This window comes from Patagioenas fasciata, chromosome 17 (genome assembly GCF_037038585.1).
Source record: "Patagioenas fasciata isolate bPatFas1 chromosome 17, bPatFas1.hap1, whole genome shotgun sequence".
Classification (NCBI taxonomy): Eukaryota; Metazoa; Chordata; class Aves; order Columbiformes; family Columbidae; genus Patagioenas; species Patagioenas fasciata.
This window is the reverse complement of record NC_092536.1, coordinates 4,506,849-4,522,618: the sequence shown is the minus strand read 5'-3', so window position 1 is coordinate 4,522,618 and position 15,770 is coordinate 4,506,849. Positions and strand designations below refer to the sequence as shown.

Below are 15,770 nucleotides of genomic sequence, written 5' to 3'. Positions count from 1 at the left end.
ATTCAGCGGGAAAAAAAGGTTAGCAAACAGGGAAAGTGCTGCCTGGAATTTTTTCCACAGCTGATACTAAAACGGTCTCCAGCTCACTCTAGTACTTGGCACCAGACCTCACCTGCCTTAGCAAGAGCTGTAAGGACACCCATAGGGCTGGGCCAAAGCTCCAGCTTTCCCAATCTCCAGCACTGGACACAAGACAGTGCTTGGGAAGAGCAAGAACAGGACGAGCACGTTTGTATGACACTCTATCCAACCCTTCTCAACTGTAAAGGAAAATTATATTAACTACCACGTTACCTTACTCCCTAAAAGTTAATTGGAAGAACCGCACTGCTTCTCCTTTTACTGTGTTTATAGATGTCTTTTTTTTGTTTCCCCATACCTGGGTGAGCTGGATATGTGCACTGATTTGGCAGGCCTCTGCTATGAGAAGGGAAGGATAATTACATTTTAACAGAGAGCAGCCACTGTGGTGACTACTGCAATGACTCGGACGCCCCAGCTTTTGGATAGATTGCTTCAGGCTCTCAGCTATTTCACCATCTCTGCTTTCTATTTTCAACAGGTTTTAGGTGTCAAGCATGGTTGCTAATTACCTGAATAAGTGCAGTTGCCTCCTTGATTATATCTCTATCTTTGAACAAAGCAGTTCTCCCATCCCAACACTAGGTTTATGTGAAATAAGCTGACAACATGCAATAAACTTCTCTGGCTGTGTAGCAGATCTAAGTATTTCACAACCATATCCAAGTCCTTCGACTCAGTCCGTCCTTTCTCAAAGTTCCATACCCTCAAACCCAGAAAAGTAATTTTTGTCTTTGTTCCCAGGTCACTAACGTGATTCCCCCACTACAACCCTTCCTTCTCAATTCTCTTTCTCAAAAGCAAGAGCAAAAGGAAGTAGACCCTTCCCTTTCACTGCTTCATGCTGTCCCACATCTGGCATGTCACCACCGTACTTTCTATACAACTTTTCTCGCCCTCCATCCTGTCAGGCACAGATATTTGCCAAGCAAACAGAAAGCTGGACTAAGCTGAAGTAGCTGTGCGTATACTAATATGCAGGAGTTTGAATATAGGGAAATATTTATACCTTCTCTGGACACTGTACAGAATGAGCTAACATGAGAAGCATGGCATGTAACAACCAGACCTTTATGTGCTGCCAACAGACAAGCAAGTTTCAGAGCCCATTCCTCAATCCACAATGCAGCACAGCAGAACCTGGACTTCGCTGTGCTGCTTCTCACTCAAATATGGTGACTTCTCCAAATGCAGGGAGTTCTCACAGTAAATACCATTAGCAGAGCTTGATTTGCCATAGATTAGCTTACTCACGCCCCTACAGCTTCTATACAGACATATAGAAATTCATCAGAATGAGCAGAGGTCTAGAAAATACCAAATTATATCATTCTCTTTTCTGGGAAGTGTGGTAGCAGATAATATCCATATCCACTGACTGACAGATCAGGAATGCAACAAGATCTTCCACTGGCCTCTTCGTTTGGCACTTCTTCTCTCACAGCTTCCAGGCCCACAGCCCAGGTATTTCCTTTTTACTTCTTTTTAAAAAATTCTTTTTACACGCATGCCTTTCCTTTTTTACTTTCTTGATCACTTTTGTCTCTGACACACTGCAAAATAATAGTTTTCAATAACTGACACAGGCTACATCAACTGTCATACCCCAGCACCAAAAACCAAAGTCTGCATAATAAGGTAATGAAGAGCAGTCACAGACTTCAAAGAATCACAAAGAACTGAGAGGATCTTCTAAAATTCATGCTTCATTTGGCCCCTGTCCCTTTGGGAATAGTGTCAATAGTGAACACAAACTGTGAAGATTTTTAGCAGCCTAAAATCTGGAAGCAAGAAGAATTTAGCAGAATAGCCTGTGATGGCTCATATGCACACTCACATGAATGCGCAGTTGCTAGACAGTAACTAAATGCAGTGGATCTAAGTTATTTTTAGGTCTATTGTGAAACCCCCATGTCGCTCCTTTCCAGCTGCTCCAAGGCACGCCACCACCATCACGTGGGCCTCATCAGTCCCGGCCTGATGGTCTGAGTCTAACCCCTGCCCTGCATCAGAACTTCGCTGGGTAAGAATTCAGCCAAGGTCACAAGGCCCCTGACACGGACAGAGTGATGCAGACGAGAAGAGTGTTTTGGACAACGAGCTCACAGGGGCTGTTGGATGCAGAAGTCACTGCATTTGCTTCAGCCCTACTAGAGGTCCCCTGACCATGCTGGCCAAGGTCACTCCAGTTGATGTGTCCTTGAACTGCTGCTGGCAAAGCATCCGTTACTATGGGACCTTGAGGGAAGGGAGAGCAAACAAAGCGGCAGAGGGAGAAGGAGGCCAAGACTTTGAGTAAACATCCCATGCTAGAGAGTTCTAAAAACAATGAACTTGACAAATTCCAGCAGCAAAAGTGTCCTTTGTGCCTCTGCAGTGTTTACTTGGATCTTGTTATGCATATATATCACTTAAAAAAACTGCTGATATATGAGGACTAACAGGCTTCACTGTTGGATAGATCAGTGAAAAGGTCCCTATACTTGTATCAGGACAATCCTTTATGATCAAAGGGGGTAGATCCCTTGAGCTTTCTTCCTTTGCTCCTTCAACTGGAAACAGCCTCAGCTCTTTTATTTCTGCTCTGAACTGTCAACCCCCAATTTCATCCTTGTTTCCCAAATCACTGAGAGAATGCATAGTGAAATATTGTTAATTTGCAATTAAACAGGAGCACAAAGGACACATATGTACTCTACCTATAAATATATATAAATATATCCTCTGCTTGCTCTGGTGTGGTATAGACAAGCAATAAAGGTACCTCTGGAAATACAGATACCTCCCACTACGTCCAAAAAGTATTTATCTCTGTATATAACAAGACATTTCCACATATTAAAAGTTCAAGTCTTTCTTACATTAAATATAGCAAAAAGGACTGCATCCACTGCTTCCTTGCGCTACACCATCAGCTGAACTAGAAGTAGAGAGATGAGAAAGCACCTACCAATCTACCAGTGCATTACTGATGTAAATAATGTGTTGTGAACACAAACCCAAGGATCAAGAAACTAACAAGTCATTAAAATGTAACAAGTCCTTAAAACCTTTCTGTGCTTTTCAGAAAAAAACAAGTGTTCAAATCATTAAGTGGCACACTTAGCTACTTAAACAATGAACCCTTCTACCACCCGGTTACATCACAAAACCTATCATGTCAAAAGGGTTATCTGTAGGTCAGCAGCAGTCTGCCCTAACCACACTACGTATCACTAATTAAAGAGAATCAGATTATTTCACTAATGCCCTGCTGAATGATGATCCAAGTGGTGGCCTGCAGGCCCTCCCCACCTGGCCTGTCACTTCTTGGTCTACAGTCTCAGAGGTGACAAAGCAGCTCTGAGAGCCACATGGAACACCCTGGGCTTTGTACCTCTGATGTACCTTCAAAGTGCCCATGGTGTGGTTGGAAAGAATCATTTCACAGTGCTTCGGACCTGGATGGCTTCCTACCCTCCCTACCTTCTTACCTCCCATCCCATTTTTCTATTATTGATCTGATGGCACAGCTGGACAGCCCAACCTTAAAAATACTAGTGTTTCACAAAGGTCACCACCTGTGCTTGCACCCCAAGTTTGAATACCTCAAAGTACAAACTGAAACCTACTTAACAGAGAGGCAACAGCAATGACCCTGCAGCCAACCAACCATTCACACTGCAAGAGGTTTCATTCAGGTTCTCCTTTAACACCTCCTCAGAGGCACTATGCCTGTAAGAGACCTGTAGGGGATTATCACATGTATGAGAATGATAGTAAGGTAAACACCATCCCCACAGGAGTCTGAGTAGACAAACATCCCCTCAATCCAATGCTATATTTAACAGCGAGGCAGAGGCCAGCAGCTACAGTACATCAAGCCAAGTGAAGAAAGCGGACAAGGAGCCATCGTCACTTGTTACTTGCAGAGTAAAGGTGGTTTCCCTACAGGCAGAGTCCTTCAGCAAATGGGAACAGCATGTTCACCTTTTAAACAAATCCCCCTTGCAGAAAGGGGTCACACCTCACATGGCAATTGGATATTTATCAGCTCAAGGAGGCTGACACCATTCAGACTGCCAAGCCCAGCCGAACAGCTCTGCGCAGGTGAAAAATCCAGCTCCCCTCCGTCTAAAAGCAGGAGGGTTTTCTAGATTCTCCAGGTGGCCACTATCAGCAAGAGACTCAGAAACCCGGAGCTGATGCTGCGGATGCTCAGGCTTCCTTGGCGACTGGGAAGCACATCCTTTTCGTGATGGGAGCACGGCTGTGTCCCAGAGCCACAGCCGCCCGTCAGTGCGGGGAGCGGGTGCTTTTCACAGGCAGCCCAGCGAGCGCCCAAGGCAGCCAGCGGAACCCTGCCTTCCCCAATTACAATTACCATTAAAATACCAGCCTGGTTTTATTACCCTGTAATTTGCAGCTGTAGGGTTCCTCATCAGTTACAAGGGCCAGCAGCTTTTCTAACAGAGGTGTCAGTAAGCTGCACATCTTTTTTCCTCCTCCCCTCCTTTCTTCTACCTCTTTCTTTTATTATTTAAGTTTGTAGCTGACGTGTCATCTTTGATATGGCTTTGTTTTAGACTCCTATGTTAGTTCACTTCTAAACTTCATGTCTTTGTTTCCCCTTTTCAAACAGACCCGTACACACATCTGTGTCTCTGAGGTATTGAGACTGTTTTGGTCATTTTTAGCAGGGAGAAAAGGAGGAAAAAGCAGTTAACTGGTTTATCTAAGATCAACAAGCCAAGAAACTAAGGGCTAGTGAAAAGCTTTGTGCTTGTGTCACAAAGTAAATAAGCTGTGGCAAACGCACACTAGAACATTTCCAATGGCGATTACAGCTTTACTTACAAAAAGATGTCTATATTAATTATATTATGAATGGCACCAAGACAGCTGTTTTACATTCAAAACAAACAAACAAAAATGATCTTCCAACTCCTATTTGAGCAAAGAAACACAAAATACTTTGAAAAGACCATGTTTAGAATGTCTCTTGTAGTAGGAAGCCTTATTAGAAGCGATTTTTGGAACACTTAGATTTTCCTAACCCCATTTTTCAAGCCTTCCTGCTTCAGAAACTCTGACAATAGTCTAACTCTAACTTGCACTAAAAACAATCACGTTCAAGTTTTTCCATCACTGTCTGAAACACAAAGAACCAACTCTATTTTCTTTGGAGGCAACTGAAACAAGTACTTTTCCTAATCATCTTCATAATTGTTTTATAGACATGTTAAAGGTTTCCTTCCCAGAGTAAAAGGAAAATTGTGTGAAAGCTGTAAAACATTTCTATAGCCATCAAAGAGTTTAAAAAGCTCATCTTTTTCCTCAGAAGTAGCTTAGAAGTTTTGTCTTTAAAGAGACTGCTTCTGCCAGTGATGTTAAATATCAAAGGACAGACAAGGAAAACTGTAAATGCAATTAATTTCTGCATACAAAGGAAAGGAAGTAGCAAGCATATAGCCTGAAGTCTGTTAATTAAAAATGAAATACCAGATTAAACCCAAACTGCTCCAAGTTTCTAAACTGATGAGGTTTGTTGCTTTGTTTTAAAAAGACAAAGCTTTCTCTCTAACAGCAAGAGGAAGCGAGGCAGCACTAGAATGGCCAAACCAGGAACCTCCGCTCTCCTGCCCCCATTTTACTGCCTGATCATCCGTGACCTCCACATCTGGGTCCATCCAGCGAACTCTCTCTCCCTTTATCAGGCACACCCTTGTGAAGTGCTCCCTATCTACCTCCCCCACCACAGATCAAAGCACAGGGAAGAATCGCTGGACTTCTCTGACTCCAGCCACACCTTCAATCACCTACCCTTGCCCTGTATCATCTTCCCATTTGTACCAATTTCTCCTGCCCTGGACAGCACTGCACCAGCATCTTCTTTCCTCCCCAGCTCATCATTATCCATTCACCTTAGTCCTTTTTATCAAATCTCCTCTAACTCCAATCTCTTTTCTTCTCCACAAGGTCCCTATCACACTTTCCTTGCAGCCGTTCCCTCCCACCTTGCCACTGAACATCTCCTCACTCACAGTGGGTCTGTAACCCAGGCTCACACCCACCCAGCCAGCTGAAAGGCCGCTTGGTTGACTTGAACTTCACAGTATCTTTTATTTTTCCCTTCTTGTTTCCATCCCTGTGACATCCCCTATCAACACCATCCAGCCCACTGTGTGGCTTCATCTTTGCTCTTCTAATTCATTCAATGCATTCCCCAAAGATCTTCTTAATTTTACTCCAAATTTCAGTGAGCTCACTCCTTGCCCTCTCAACTCTTCCTTCTCTGCAACAGATCTCTGAGTTCTGTTATGAGGGGAAAAATTCCACTTAAACATAACAACTCGGAGAGCTTGCTTTCTGCTTCAAGCCCATCAACTTCTGTGCAAACTTAAAATGCCTTTCCGAGATTTCAGAAATGCCCAGCCAGCAGCCCAATACGGCTAAAAAGCGCCATTTATTCCTCCCCACCACTTTCCAGCTTGCTGCTCCATTAGATACCCCTTTGTTTGATTAAGGCTAATCATAGCTTTAGGATACACAGACAGATAAGCAGCTGCTGGAGTGGCTGTGTATCAATTCTGCCTCCCAAAAGAGTGGATTTTTTCTTTTCCAGTAGGAGAGAGTAACAAACAAGAATGATTCCGTGACCTACTAAAGGAGCATGTGGAAAAACATGAGTAAAGCCAAGACATGAATTTCAGGTTTCTTGGCTTTAATCCCTCTTGCCACTCAGCAGAAAGAAATTAAAACAGGGAAGGGGGAGACAACTGGAAATCAATGTGTTCATTTCTGTTGCCACCAAACTCTACTGCATTCAAAGCACATCATAATCATGCAACGTAAAATTTCACTAAGAGGAACTCCAAATTTCACAGTTCAGCCAAGTTTTTTTCAGACCACGCAGAATTCATTGTGAATTGAAATCTGAGGACAAACCAGCTCCCTCTTCCCTATTTCAGCAACCCATCAAAAATTATGATTATGAAATCCATCTTGTATTTAAGCCAGCAAATAACAGCTGTTTGCTGTGTGAAAACACAAGACAGGGGAACTACAACAAAACATGTAGATTAAATGGTAAATCAAAATATCAACGTTGTGCTTTTTTTAATGAAAAATGCGACTACTGCCCCCCACACCTCTGTACTAACACCCCACACAGCCAGGCCCACAGGAACCCCTAAAAGCTTGTGACCTACAGAGTCACCAAAATAGCCAGAAGCAGAATTTGAATCTCTGTCTACAGAATTTGGCTTTTCTTCCTGTAAGTCAAGCGTAGCCCTGAAGACACCAAAACCTTAATTTCAACCAAGGCCTTTTCACACCAATACTATTAAATGTTTACTTTGGCAAAAGAAATGCGTCGTTGAAAATAGAACAGTTCAGCAACCTTTCTGCAAATCTTCCTGAGGTTCAAGGTTGTCAAGGTGGAATTTAAAAGTGTGTCTTATACAGAGCTTAAAAGCTTGTGACTATATCAAGCATTTGACATAAGCAAGGTAAGAGGCTCAGTAACCACGTCCTGATTCATATTGCGCTCTGAATATAGCATCCTTGCTTCGAGATGACCCTAACCATGGGTACTTACAACACAGCAACTCTGCTCAGCCAGCCTTAATTCATAGTATGAATATAGGTGTTTTTATCAGAGCAGTTTCTACAAGCAGAATCAAAAATATGTGACTAAATTCTGAAGGTTTTTAATCTCAAACCTGCTTTCCCCACTGCTAAGAACTTCCCAAAACACACACTGCATTAACAAAGAATATGTGGCAAAGGTGCTTTGGAAACAAGCTGATGCCTAATGTCAGTCCACTGATGAAGGGAATATTTTTGGCTTACGTCTACATGAAGTGATGGGGTCATATTGCTAAAGTGGAGAGATGAGACCTAAAAATGACCTGGCATGTTTTTCAAAAGGTAGCGTTCATCACGGTTCCCAGGCCCTGCTCTCCTGTTCTGTGCAACTTTAACGAGCAGGATCCAGAGGGTTTAGACAAGTATTTGATGCCAATCTTGACACTCTTACCTAAAGTACACCACCTGGCATGTTCCTTAAGCTCTCATTAGAAGGTCAGGAAACTCTGAGGCTACTTAAAAATAAATGAGCCCACAAAGTCATCTTCATTTATCCTACTGTATTCTACTGCTAAGTAAGATGGACATCAGCTGGCATAATAATACATAACAGGAGTTTGAGAAGAACGTCACCCACATTGAGTGGGAGCAGTATCTTTAATAACTCCTCAAATGAAGCCTGCATGCTGTTCACGTGATGCACACGACCATAGACGACTGACCAGACCATTCCTTCAACTGCAGACACCTCCTCCCCAGCACTGTACGAGGGGAACCTTCACAAAGAAAATTAATGATTTACATGATCCCAGAGCCTCATCAACCTCTAATTTCCTCACAGGGCACAGATAAGACACGCTGGGTGAGTAAACTGAAGCCTGCACTGTCACTCACCCATTTTACACCTACGGAAAATAACTAAAGTATCGATTAAATCTACTTTTTCCACGAGTAATACATTGTATTTCCTACTCCCTGCAAGGGTGACACAGGTCCTTGCAGCATGATTTACCTCCACCACCTCAACATCAAAACCCTGCAGATAAACTCGCACAATGCCACTGATTCCTACCACACGTTTTTCAGAGCTCCACATGCAGAGTTCACAATATGCAGATGTGCACTTCCAAGCGCATATTTCAGGTTTTGGACCTTAAACAAACTGTACGTCATTGTTCCCAAAGCAGAGCTTTCCACAGGGAAGTCCAACATCCCCATATTCCAGCCCGTTAGGACAATAAACGGTTTACAGCGCCCTTCCGTAAAGCATAAATTTCACTTCCCATAAACCTTCAGCCTGCATTCCACAGGGAGCTGAACATTATTCTTTCACTGAAGACCACAGCTTTCCAAAATGAAGAGGAAAAAATTCTTCTGACCCCATCTCAGGGAAAAAACTTCATTATATGCTGTGGTCAGAACAATTCATACTACAGTTCAGTTTTGGGAAGTTACTTTGGGCTAATACAATTATTTGGATAATTGCAAAGTTATTAAATGGTTTTACTAGACTAAATATCAAGATTACAAATCATTTGGTTTAATTCTGCTTAATAATCACTGTAGGCCATATAACCATTAGCATGGTTTCTCATTAGAACAAACAGCAGAGAGAATTTTCATTTCAGAAAGCACATTTTAAAACATATTTTTGGCTTTAAAGTGCCCTGCCTGCCACAGGCCAACAATATCTACCTACACACATCAGGATCCGCAAGGTCACATTGTTTTAAAGGGCTGAGATAGAAAGGGCTAGAAAAGGAAAACCTGAGTTCTTTTACCTTGGTCAGCGTGGTACAGTTCCCACAATCAATCTCATGAGAAAAAGAGGTGACATTTAGATATAGCGCAGCCCGCGTGATACCTGTTGTAAACCTCAGTGTTTATAAGTAACTTATTGATAAAGAACATTGTTTTAATATCCTAACTGTACAGGAGAATATGCTGTGGTCATATTTTCCCCCGTGAAATGGCTCCTCTGAAATGAGGATTTCCAACCTGCGCAACTGGATATGTGACTGAAGCAGCTATGATGAAAGTTAAGACCAAGTTAGCTTGCACTGCTCAAAGGCACGAGGGAGTCGCTTCCCTCATGTTCAGAAACAGCTTTTTTATCATAAAAAATCTGATAGTTAACAGCACAAAGCCGTATTTTAAAAAAATGAAGTTGCAGTGCAATTAAAGGAGTCCAGGCTACACTGTGCATCCCAACGTGAACGTGATTCAGCATAAACATGGTCACTGCCAAACACAAACACTCCGAGGTAATGACCCAAGTAATCTAGAAAAACTTTGCTTTCTAGCCCATTGGTAAAGCTGATGGATACCACGCAGTTCAGTGCTGCTTTTTACAACTTTAAACACTGAAATACTAGCAATAGCTGTCAAATGTAAATAAATATTACACACAGAGCTGTTACAGCAACTTCCTTGGTTTAGTATTTAACATCGCTGCATCACCCCAGCTCCAGAAACCTGATGACTTAGCTCATGCCCCTCGTTGCTGTTTCTGCAACAGCCACAAAGCAAAACCCACACTTCTTCACCTTTTAGTTTTACAGTTTTTGGTGCTGGTTTCCACCCCCTCAGTTCTTTTCTAGAGTGAATTTCTATCCAGCAAAGGCAGGATGAAATCTGCATGTTTTGTCAGTGCTCGATCAGCTAATGGGAAAGATACAGCTGAGGCAACAGCAATGAAAACATCTCCATAAGCCAACTAATACTTCCCAAATCAAACCTGAGGCACAGAACAAAAGGCGTTTGCTGTTTACCCAAGTGTCATACAGCTCCAAAATTACTTTAATTCTTTTTCATCCCCATTTTATTATTAGTTTGTCAGGCATATTTACAGAATCTATCACAAAGCCATTAAGTAAGCAGGCTGAATCCAACCAGGATGTTTCATCGTTGCAGCTAAGCAAACCCTAAGGTATCCGAGTACAACAGTATTAAGAATCTGCTTTTCTTAGTAGCCTCTAAGAAGATATTTTCTGCACCTTGCCTCATACTACCAACAACAAGCAGGACAAAATAATCTCCGCTGAAATAGATTTGGTGCTCAATTTATGCATCTACATCAGAGTTCAGGATTATCAAATTAGTATCACAGAATTATTCCTTTGCATTAGATGTGATCCTCAGTTTCAGAATCCCAAGGATTTTGGTGGAAGTACAACATAAAATAAAGCTGGTAGAGGCCGATGAGAAGATATGCATGAGAAGTCCAGTTCTCTCCCTTGCAGTACTTGTGGTTCCTTTGCATGTTCCTCTCAGCTTATACAATAAAGGCAGACTGGTTAATTTTTACTCCAGTTTTACATTTTTATTTATTGTGTGAACGCAAAGAATTCACGTCCATTGTTGTGCTCACCTTATCCAAGATTTGCTTTCTTGCCAGTAAGGAATAACTTACTTGATAAAATTTACCAAAATTAGAAGATTACTTACATCTTCCCACTAACCGTACAGAACGGGTAGTTTTATTGTTTCCTCTTCATTAAGCAATGCTTAGAGGAATTTGGGGTGGGCAAAGTTAATTTTCTTTTAGCAAGCTAATATGGTTCCTATAAATGGAAATAAACATTTGCACTGATATGCTGGAAGGGGTTTTCCATCATTCCTTTTAATCAACTTCCAAAATATGCTCAATAGAGAACATCAGATTGGATCCGATTCCTGCTATATCTCTTGGAACAAAAGACTCGAGCAGGCACACATCTTTTCAAAACACTTCTACTCCATAGCTCTGCCTCCATTTTAGATGACAGACAAAGGGAGTAAATGTGAATATAACACCTTATCAAATAGACGAAAAGCAAAGCCAAAGTCTGGGCGAAAGGCGCAGATAAACCCAGGAAGTGCAACCACCAGCTGCAACCACCGGAACAAAGGAAACAATGACAGACCCCACTTTCTTGAATTTCTTATAAAAATTAAACTGAGGAAAGCAAAAACAAAAAAAGAAGAGTTGTCCGGTTTTCACGCAGGCTGTGGCACAAACGTTTACTGTGCCCTTTCGGGGTTTCTCCCGGCACTCTTCAGCACCAGATGCTCCCACTAACTTCAAGCCTGGCCGTGAGGCGCTGGAGCATTTTCTAGTGCCACGAAGAGCCGGCGGGGCCGCGCTCCGTCCCACGCCGGGGACGGGCTCCCGCTTCACCTCACGCCCCCAACCCGCGCCCGGTGCAGCCGCGCTGACAACCGCTGCGCCCGCCCCACACCGAGCGCGGCGAGGGCTGAGGCGCCGCTTCCCCGCCGCGGGCTCAGGCCTACGGAAAGTGCCCGCGAGGATCCTGAAGTTCACTGAAAACAAAAGCGACACGAACACGCGTGGGGAAGGGGGTACCACCGCGGAAAGGCGACGCTCGGCTGCTCCCGCAGCCCCAGCCGATCACCTCGGGCCTCACTCCCCCCGCCCCTCACCGCGCCCCCGGGTCCCCGGCCCGCTCCCCCCGCCGCCGCCCAACCGGGACTTTCCCCGCCGCCGTGACTCACTCCGGGAGCCGCTCGGCCCCCTCCGGCCCCCGCCCCACGGCCCAAGGGCGGCGGCCGGTACCTGTAGGCCAGGGACATGCACTCGAAGAGCTTCGTGAGGGAGGCGTCGATGCTGAGGCGGCCGCCGGCCCCGCCGCCGCCGCGGGCCGCCCCGAACTGGTAGGTCTGGCATGTCTGCTCGTTGACCGTGTCGAAGTCATAGCCCTTCTTGGGCGGGTGCTCGCTGTGCGGCGACGAGACCATGAAGTGGCCCGAGTGGATGATCTGGGGGCCCGGGGGCTGCCCCCGGCGCGGCCCGCACCGCCGCCCTCCGCCCGGCGAGGCGCCGCCATCGTCCGTGTCCGACGAGTCCTCATCGGGCTCCGTGCGGGGGCACAGCGGCCCCGCCGCCCCGAGGAGCCGCGCCGGCCGCATGAACACGTCGGCGGCCATGGCCCCGCTGCCGCCAGCCGAGCCCGCCGCCCGCTCTGCGCCGCCACCGCCCCGCTCCGCCCCGCTCCGGCCCCCGCCGCCCCGCCCCGCCCCGCTTAAAGGCGCCGGAGCGGCCGCGGCCCCGCCGCCGCCCCGCCCCCGCGGCCTGCGCGCTCCCGCGAGCCCGGGCCGCCGCTCCCCGGCCCCGGTCTCTCAGCACAGGGCCCGTCCCGCCCTTGCCGCCCCCGAGGCCGCTTTCCCTCACCACAGGCCACCGCCACCCTCGAGGCAATGCCACCTCAGGTTGCCATCACCCACCTCAAAGGGCACTGGAAAACATGCCCAAGGGTGTTTTCCCTCAGTGAAAGCTGCAGCCTGTCCTTACCTTAGAGACTGCGTTTCCTCAGGGCAGCCCCCGAGGCCACCTTCTCTCACCCCACTGCCCTTTAGTCTCAAGAGAGCTCCCTCAGGGGCAAGGCAGGACCACCCTGCCGTCTCCCACGCACCCAGAACCAGACGGTTCTTGGCTGCGAGTGACACCCACCATGTCTTCTCTTACACCACTGTCAACCATGAAACCGAGAAAGACTGAGAAGGGGTTCGGGGAAGCTGTGGTCACTCACACAAAACCCTGCATGTCTCAGCAATACTTAAAAAAACACCTGTAAGCTTAAGGGACTCCCGTGAACATGAAAAAATGTGGAGGACAGCCCAGAACTGGCTGGAAGATGATGAGACAGCGTATCTCATGAGTATCTCATGGAGTTCAACAGTCTTTAATACAGTTAATTGCTTGTTGTTTTCCAGAAGCAGACTGCAAGAAGCCAGGGCAGCCACAGAGGCAGCCGGAGACCTGCAGCGGGCAGGCTGCAACCATGGCCGCAGGGACCAGCTACAACTGGGGAGAACAGCTCCGACACGGAGTCCTGCCAGCCCGGCGGCTCGCGCCTCACCCACGTACCTGCCCAGGGGCGTGCGGAAAGTGAGCACGGCTGTTCCAGGGGACGAAAAGATCATATTTCATCCTTCTCAAAAGCGTAACGGAAGCAACATATCTGTAGGTCAAGACGAAAGCGCAGCGATAGGGCCGGTAGATGTGTTAGTATGGGGAGAGAACAGCAGCTTACAGCACAAAAGCCTGTGTATGTGCGTATGTATATTCAGAGTCAAAAAGATCTCTAGCTCGCCCTGTGGAGCAAACCTCCAGCACCAGGAGAGCAATTGTATTCCAGGTGGTACACTCCAAAGCATTTATACTAAATTGCATATATTCCCTCAGTTCTAGGACCTTATACCTAAAAAAAGAAAAACCAAACCAACCAACCACCAAGCTCTTCTACACAGTCATCCTCAGGAGGGAAAACAAACCCGTTACATCGCCACATGCTATTTTTTCTGCGTTGTAAAACCAGAAATAAGATCAAGGGAAAACTCGAGGGATAGAGAACGCAAGTCTCAGGCACAGATGGAAGAGGCTTTCCTGCAATATCCAAATTATACCCTTGCAGAGATGTAACATTCTCAATTAGAGAGCATGAAATAAAAGATGGATCACTGTGTTTAGGGGCAGAGTGGTAGGTCAAATACTTCCCCACACATGAAAGAAGCAGTAAGGAATGGTCACATCACATGAGGGCTCTTAGCAATCTTTAAAAATGAAGACCAACATTCATCTATTAGTCAGCATCACATGAGACTCAAATTCTTAAGAAAAGTCATATTTAGCTTCAAAGCTGGTTATTGTTACCTTAAGGTTTTTTTTGTTATTAAAAAGCAATGTTTTGTCCCAGCAAAGCATTCTGATTGCTCTAATGGCAAAAAAGGAAAACATTTCAAAACAACATCCATAGTTCTACAATGTCTATTTTAAAGCTCACAGGTAGTTTAAAAGCACCTGAACAAAGTTAAACAGCAAAACCACCCATCAGTAACACTGTCTACAGTACTTCCATGACAACGGCCTGTACATTTACCTCACAAATTTATAAGCAAGCCACACTTGCTTCTTCATGTGTGCAAGGAGGGATAACTTGTTAAACTCAAGTGGCTAGGTAGCAATGCAATTTTCTAAAAGTTACCAGCAAACCAAACCATCATTTAAAATAAAAGTAGCCATCTTGGGCTATAACTAACATGTGATGCAGGTCAGGGTTTTCTCCTGTCATCTGCAGAGCAAATACTGCAGGTGCAAGATGTAACCCTTAAAATAAACCCAGTTATTTTGAGGACACAACTCTTGGTTTGCCTTTCAGCATTGAGGTCAAGACTCCCAGTTATCCTTCTCTCCAAAGTCAGGAATTCCAGGAGGCACAAGGAAACACTAAGGGGCCACAGGAGCGTTTTCTGAGTATGCTTTTTCTTACTGTTTCTTTTCAGCAATCTGCAGTGCAAGGTGAAACACAGGCCACCACCGTTTGATGACATTTCTTCAAAACAGGCTTTTAGCAGAGAAGGCATTTACCAATTTAGAATTCAACTGTAATATGCACAGAGCAGAGAAGCATTCAAGCTGTTTAAAAAAATACACCTGCGGTAACACTCCACAACACTTAGCGGTGAGATATTATCCTCCTAAATCTGCAGACAGCAAGATAAGCATTCCCATTTTGATGAGGCGCAAGAGCTCAAGGAATCTCGCTCCCAGCCAACCCCTCACTGCTGGGCTGGCTCTGCCCGTCCCGCTCCCAGGCAAACCACAGCGAACCTCCCGCCCGCTGCCCTGCGCCAGCCCAGCCCGCTCGCTCCTTCCACCGCTGCCGCCAGCCTCACCTGCTCGGGGGCCGCTCCTCCTGCCAGCCCGCTTGACTTACAGCCTCTTTTCTACCTCTGTTCTCTTCTCTCCTTCCAGTTCCATCCTATATATCACTACCTTCTAAGCCTGCCCATTTAATCCAAAAAGAAAAAAAACCAAACCAACACACACAACCCAACTAACTAAAAATGGGTACTTTTCTTCCCAGGTAAACACATCTAACTGGTTGATAAGAGGATGCTCCGAGCACCCCAGTAAATGCGAGCGAGGCAACACAATGGAGGCAGGAGCAGGCGAGCGGTGAGCCAGACCAGTTCAGCTGCCTGTGGAACCACAGGCCACTTTGGGACAGAGCACATAGAACACTAAAAATAAGCTGGACACTTTATATCCATCCTGAATATAAAGAATCTTTCCAAAACTCTTAAGGACTCTTCCCCTTGCTAGCATTGGACTCCATACA

General features: G+C 45.5%; 1 protein-coding gene across 1 annotated transcript in view; it reads right to left on the bottom strand.

The window, feature by feature from the left end:
* Positions 1-12,607, bottom strand: part of MLXIP (MLX interacting protein) — a 41,016-nt gene extending 28,409 nt beyond the window's left edge. Inside the window, exon 1 of the mRNA XM_065851266.1 lies at positions 12,206-12,607. Within this exon, the coding sequence (XP_065707338.1) occupies positions 12,206-12,576 (371 nt within the window). The 5' untranslated portion in view covers positions 12,577-12,607. The remainder of the gene's footprint in view (positions 1-12,205) is intronic.
* Between the last annotated feature and the right edge of the window lie 3,163 nt (positions 12,608-15,770).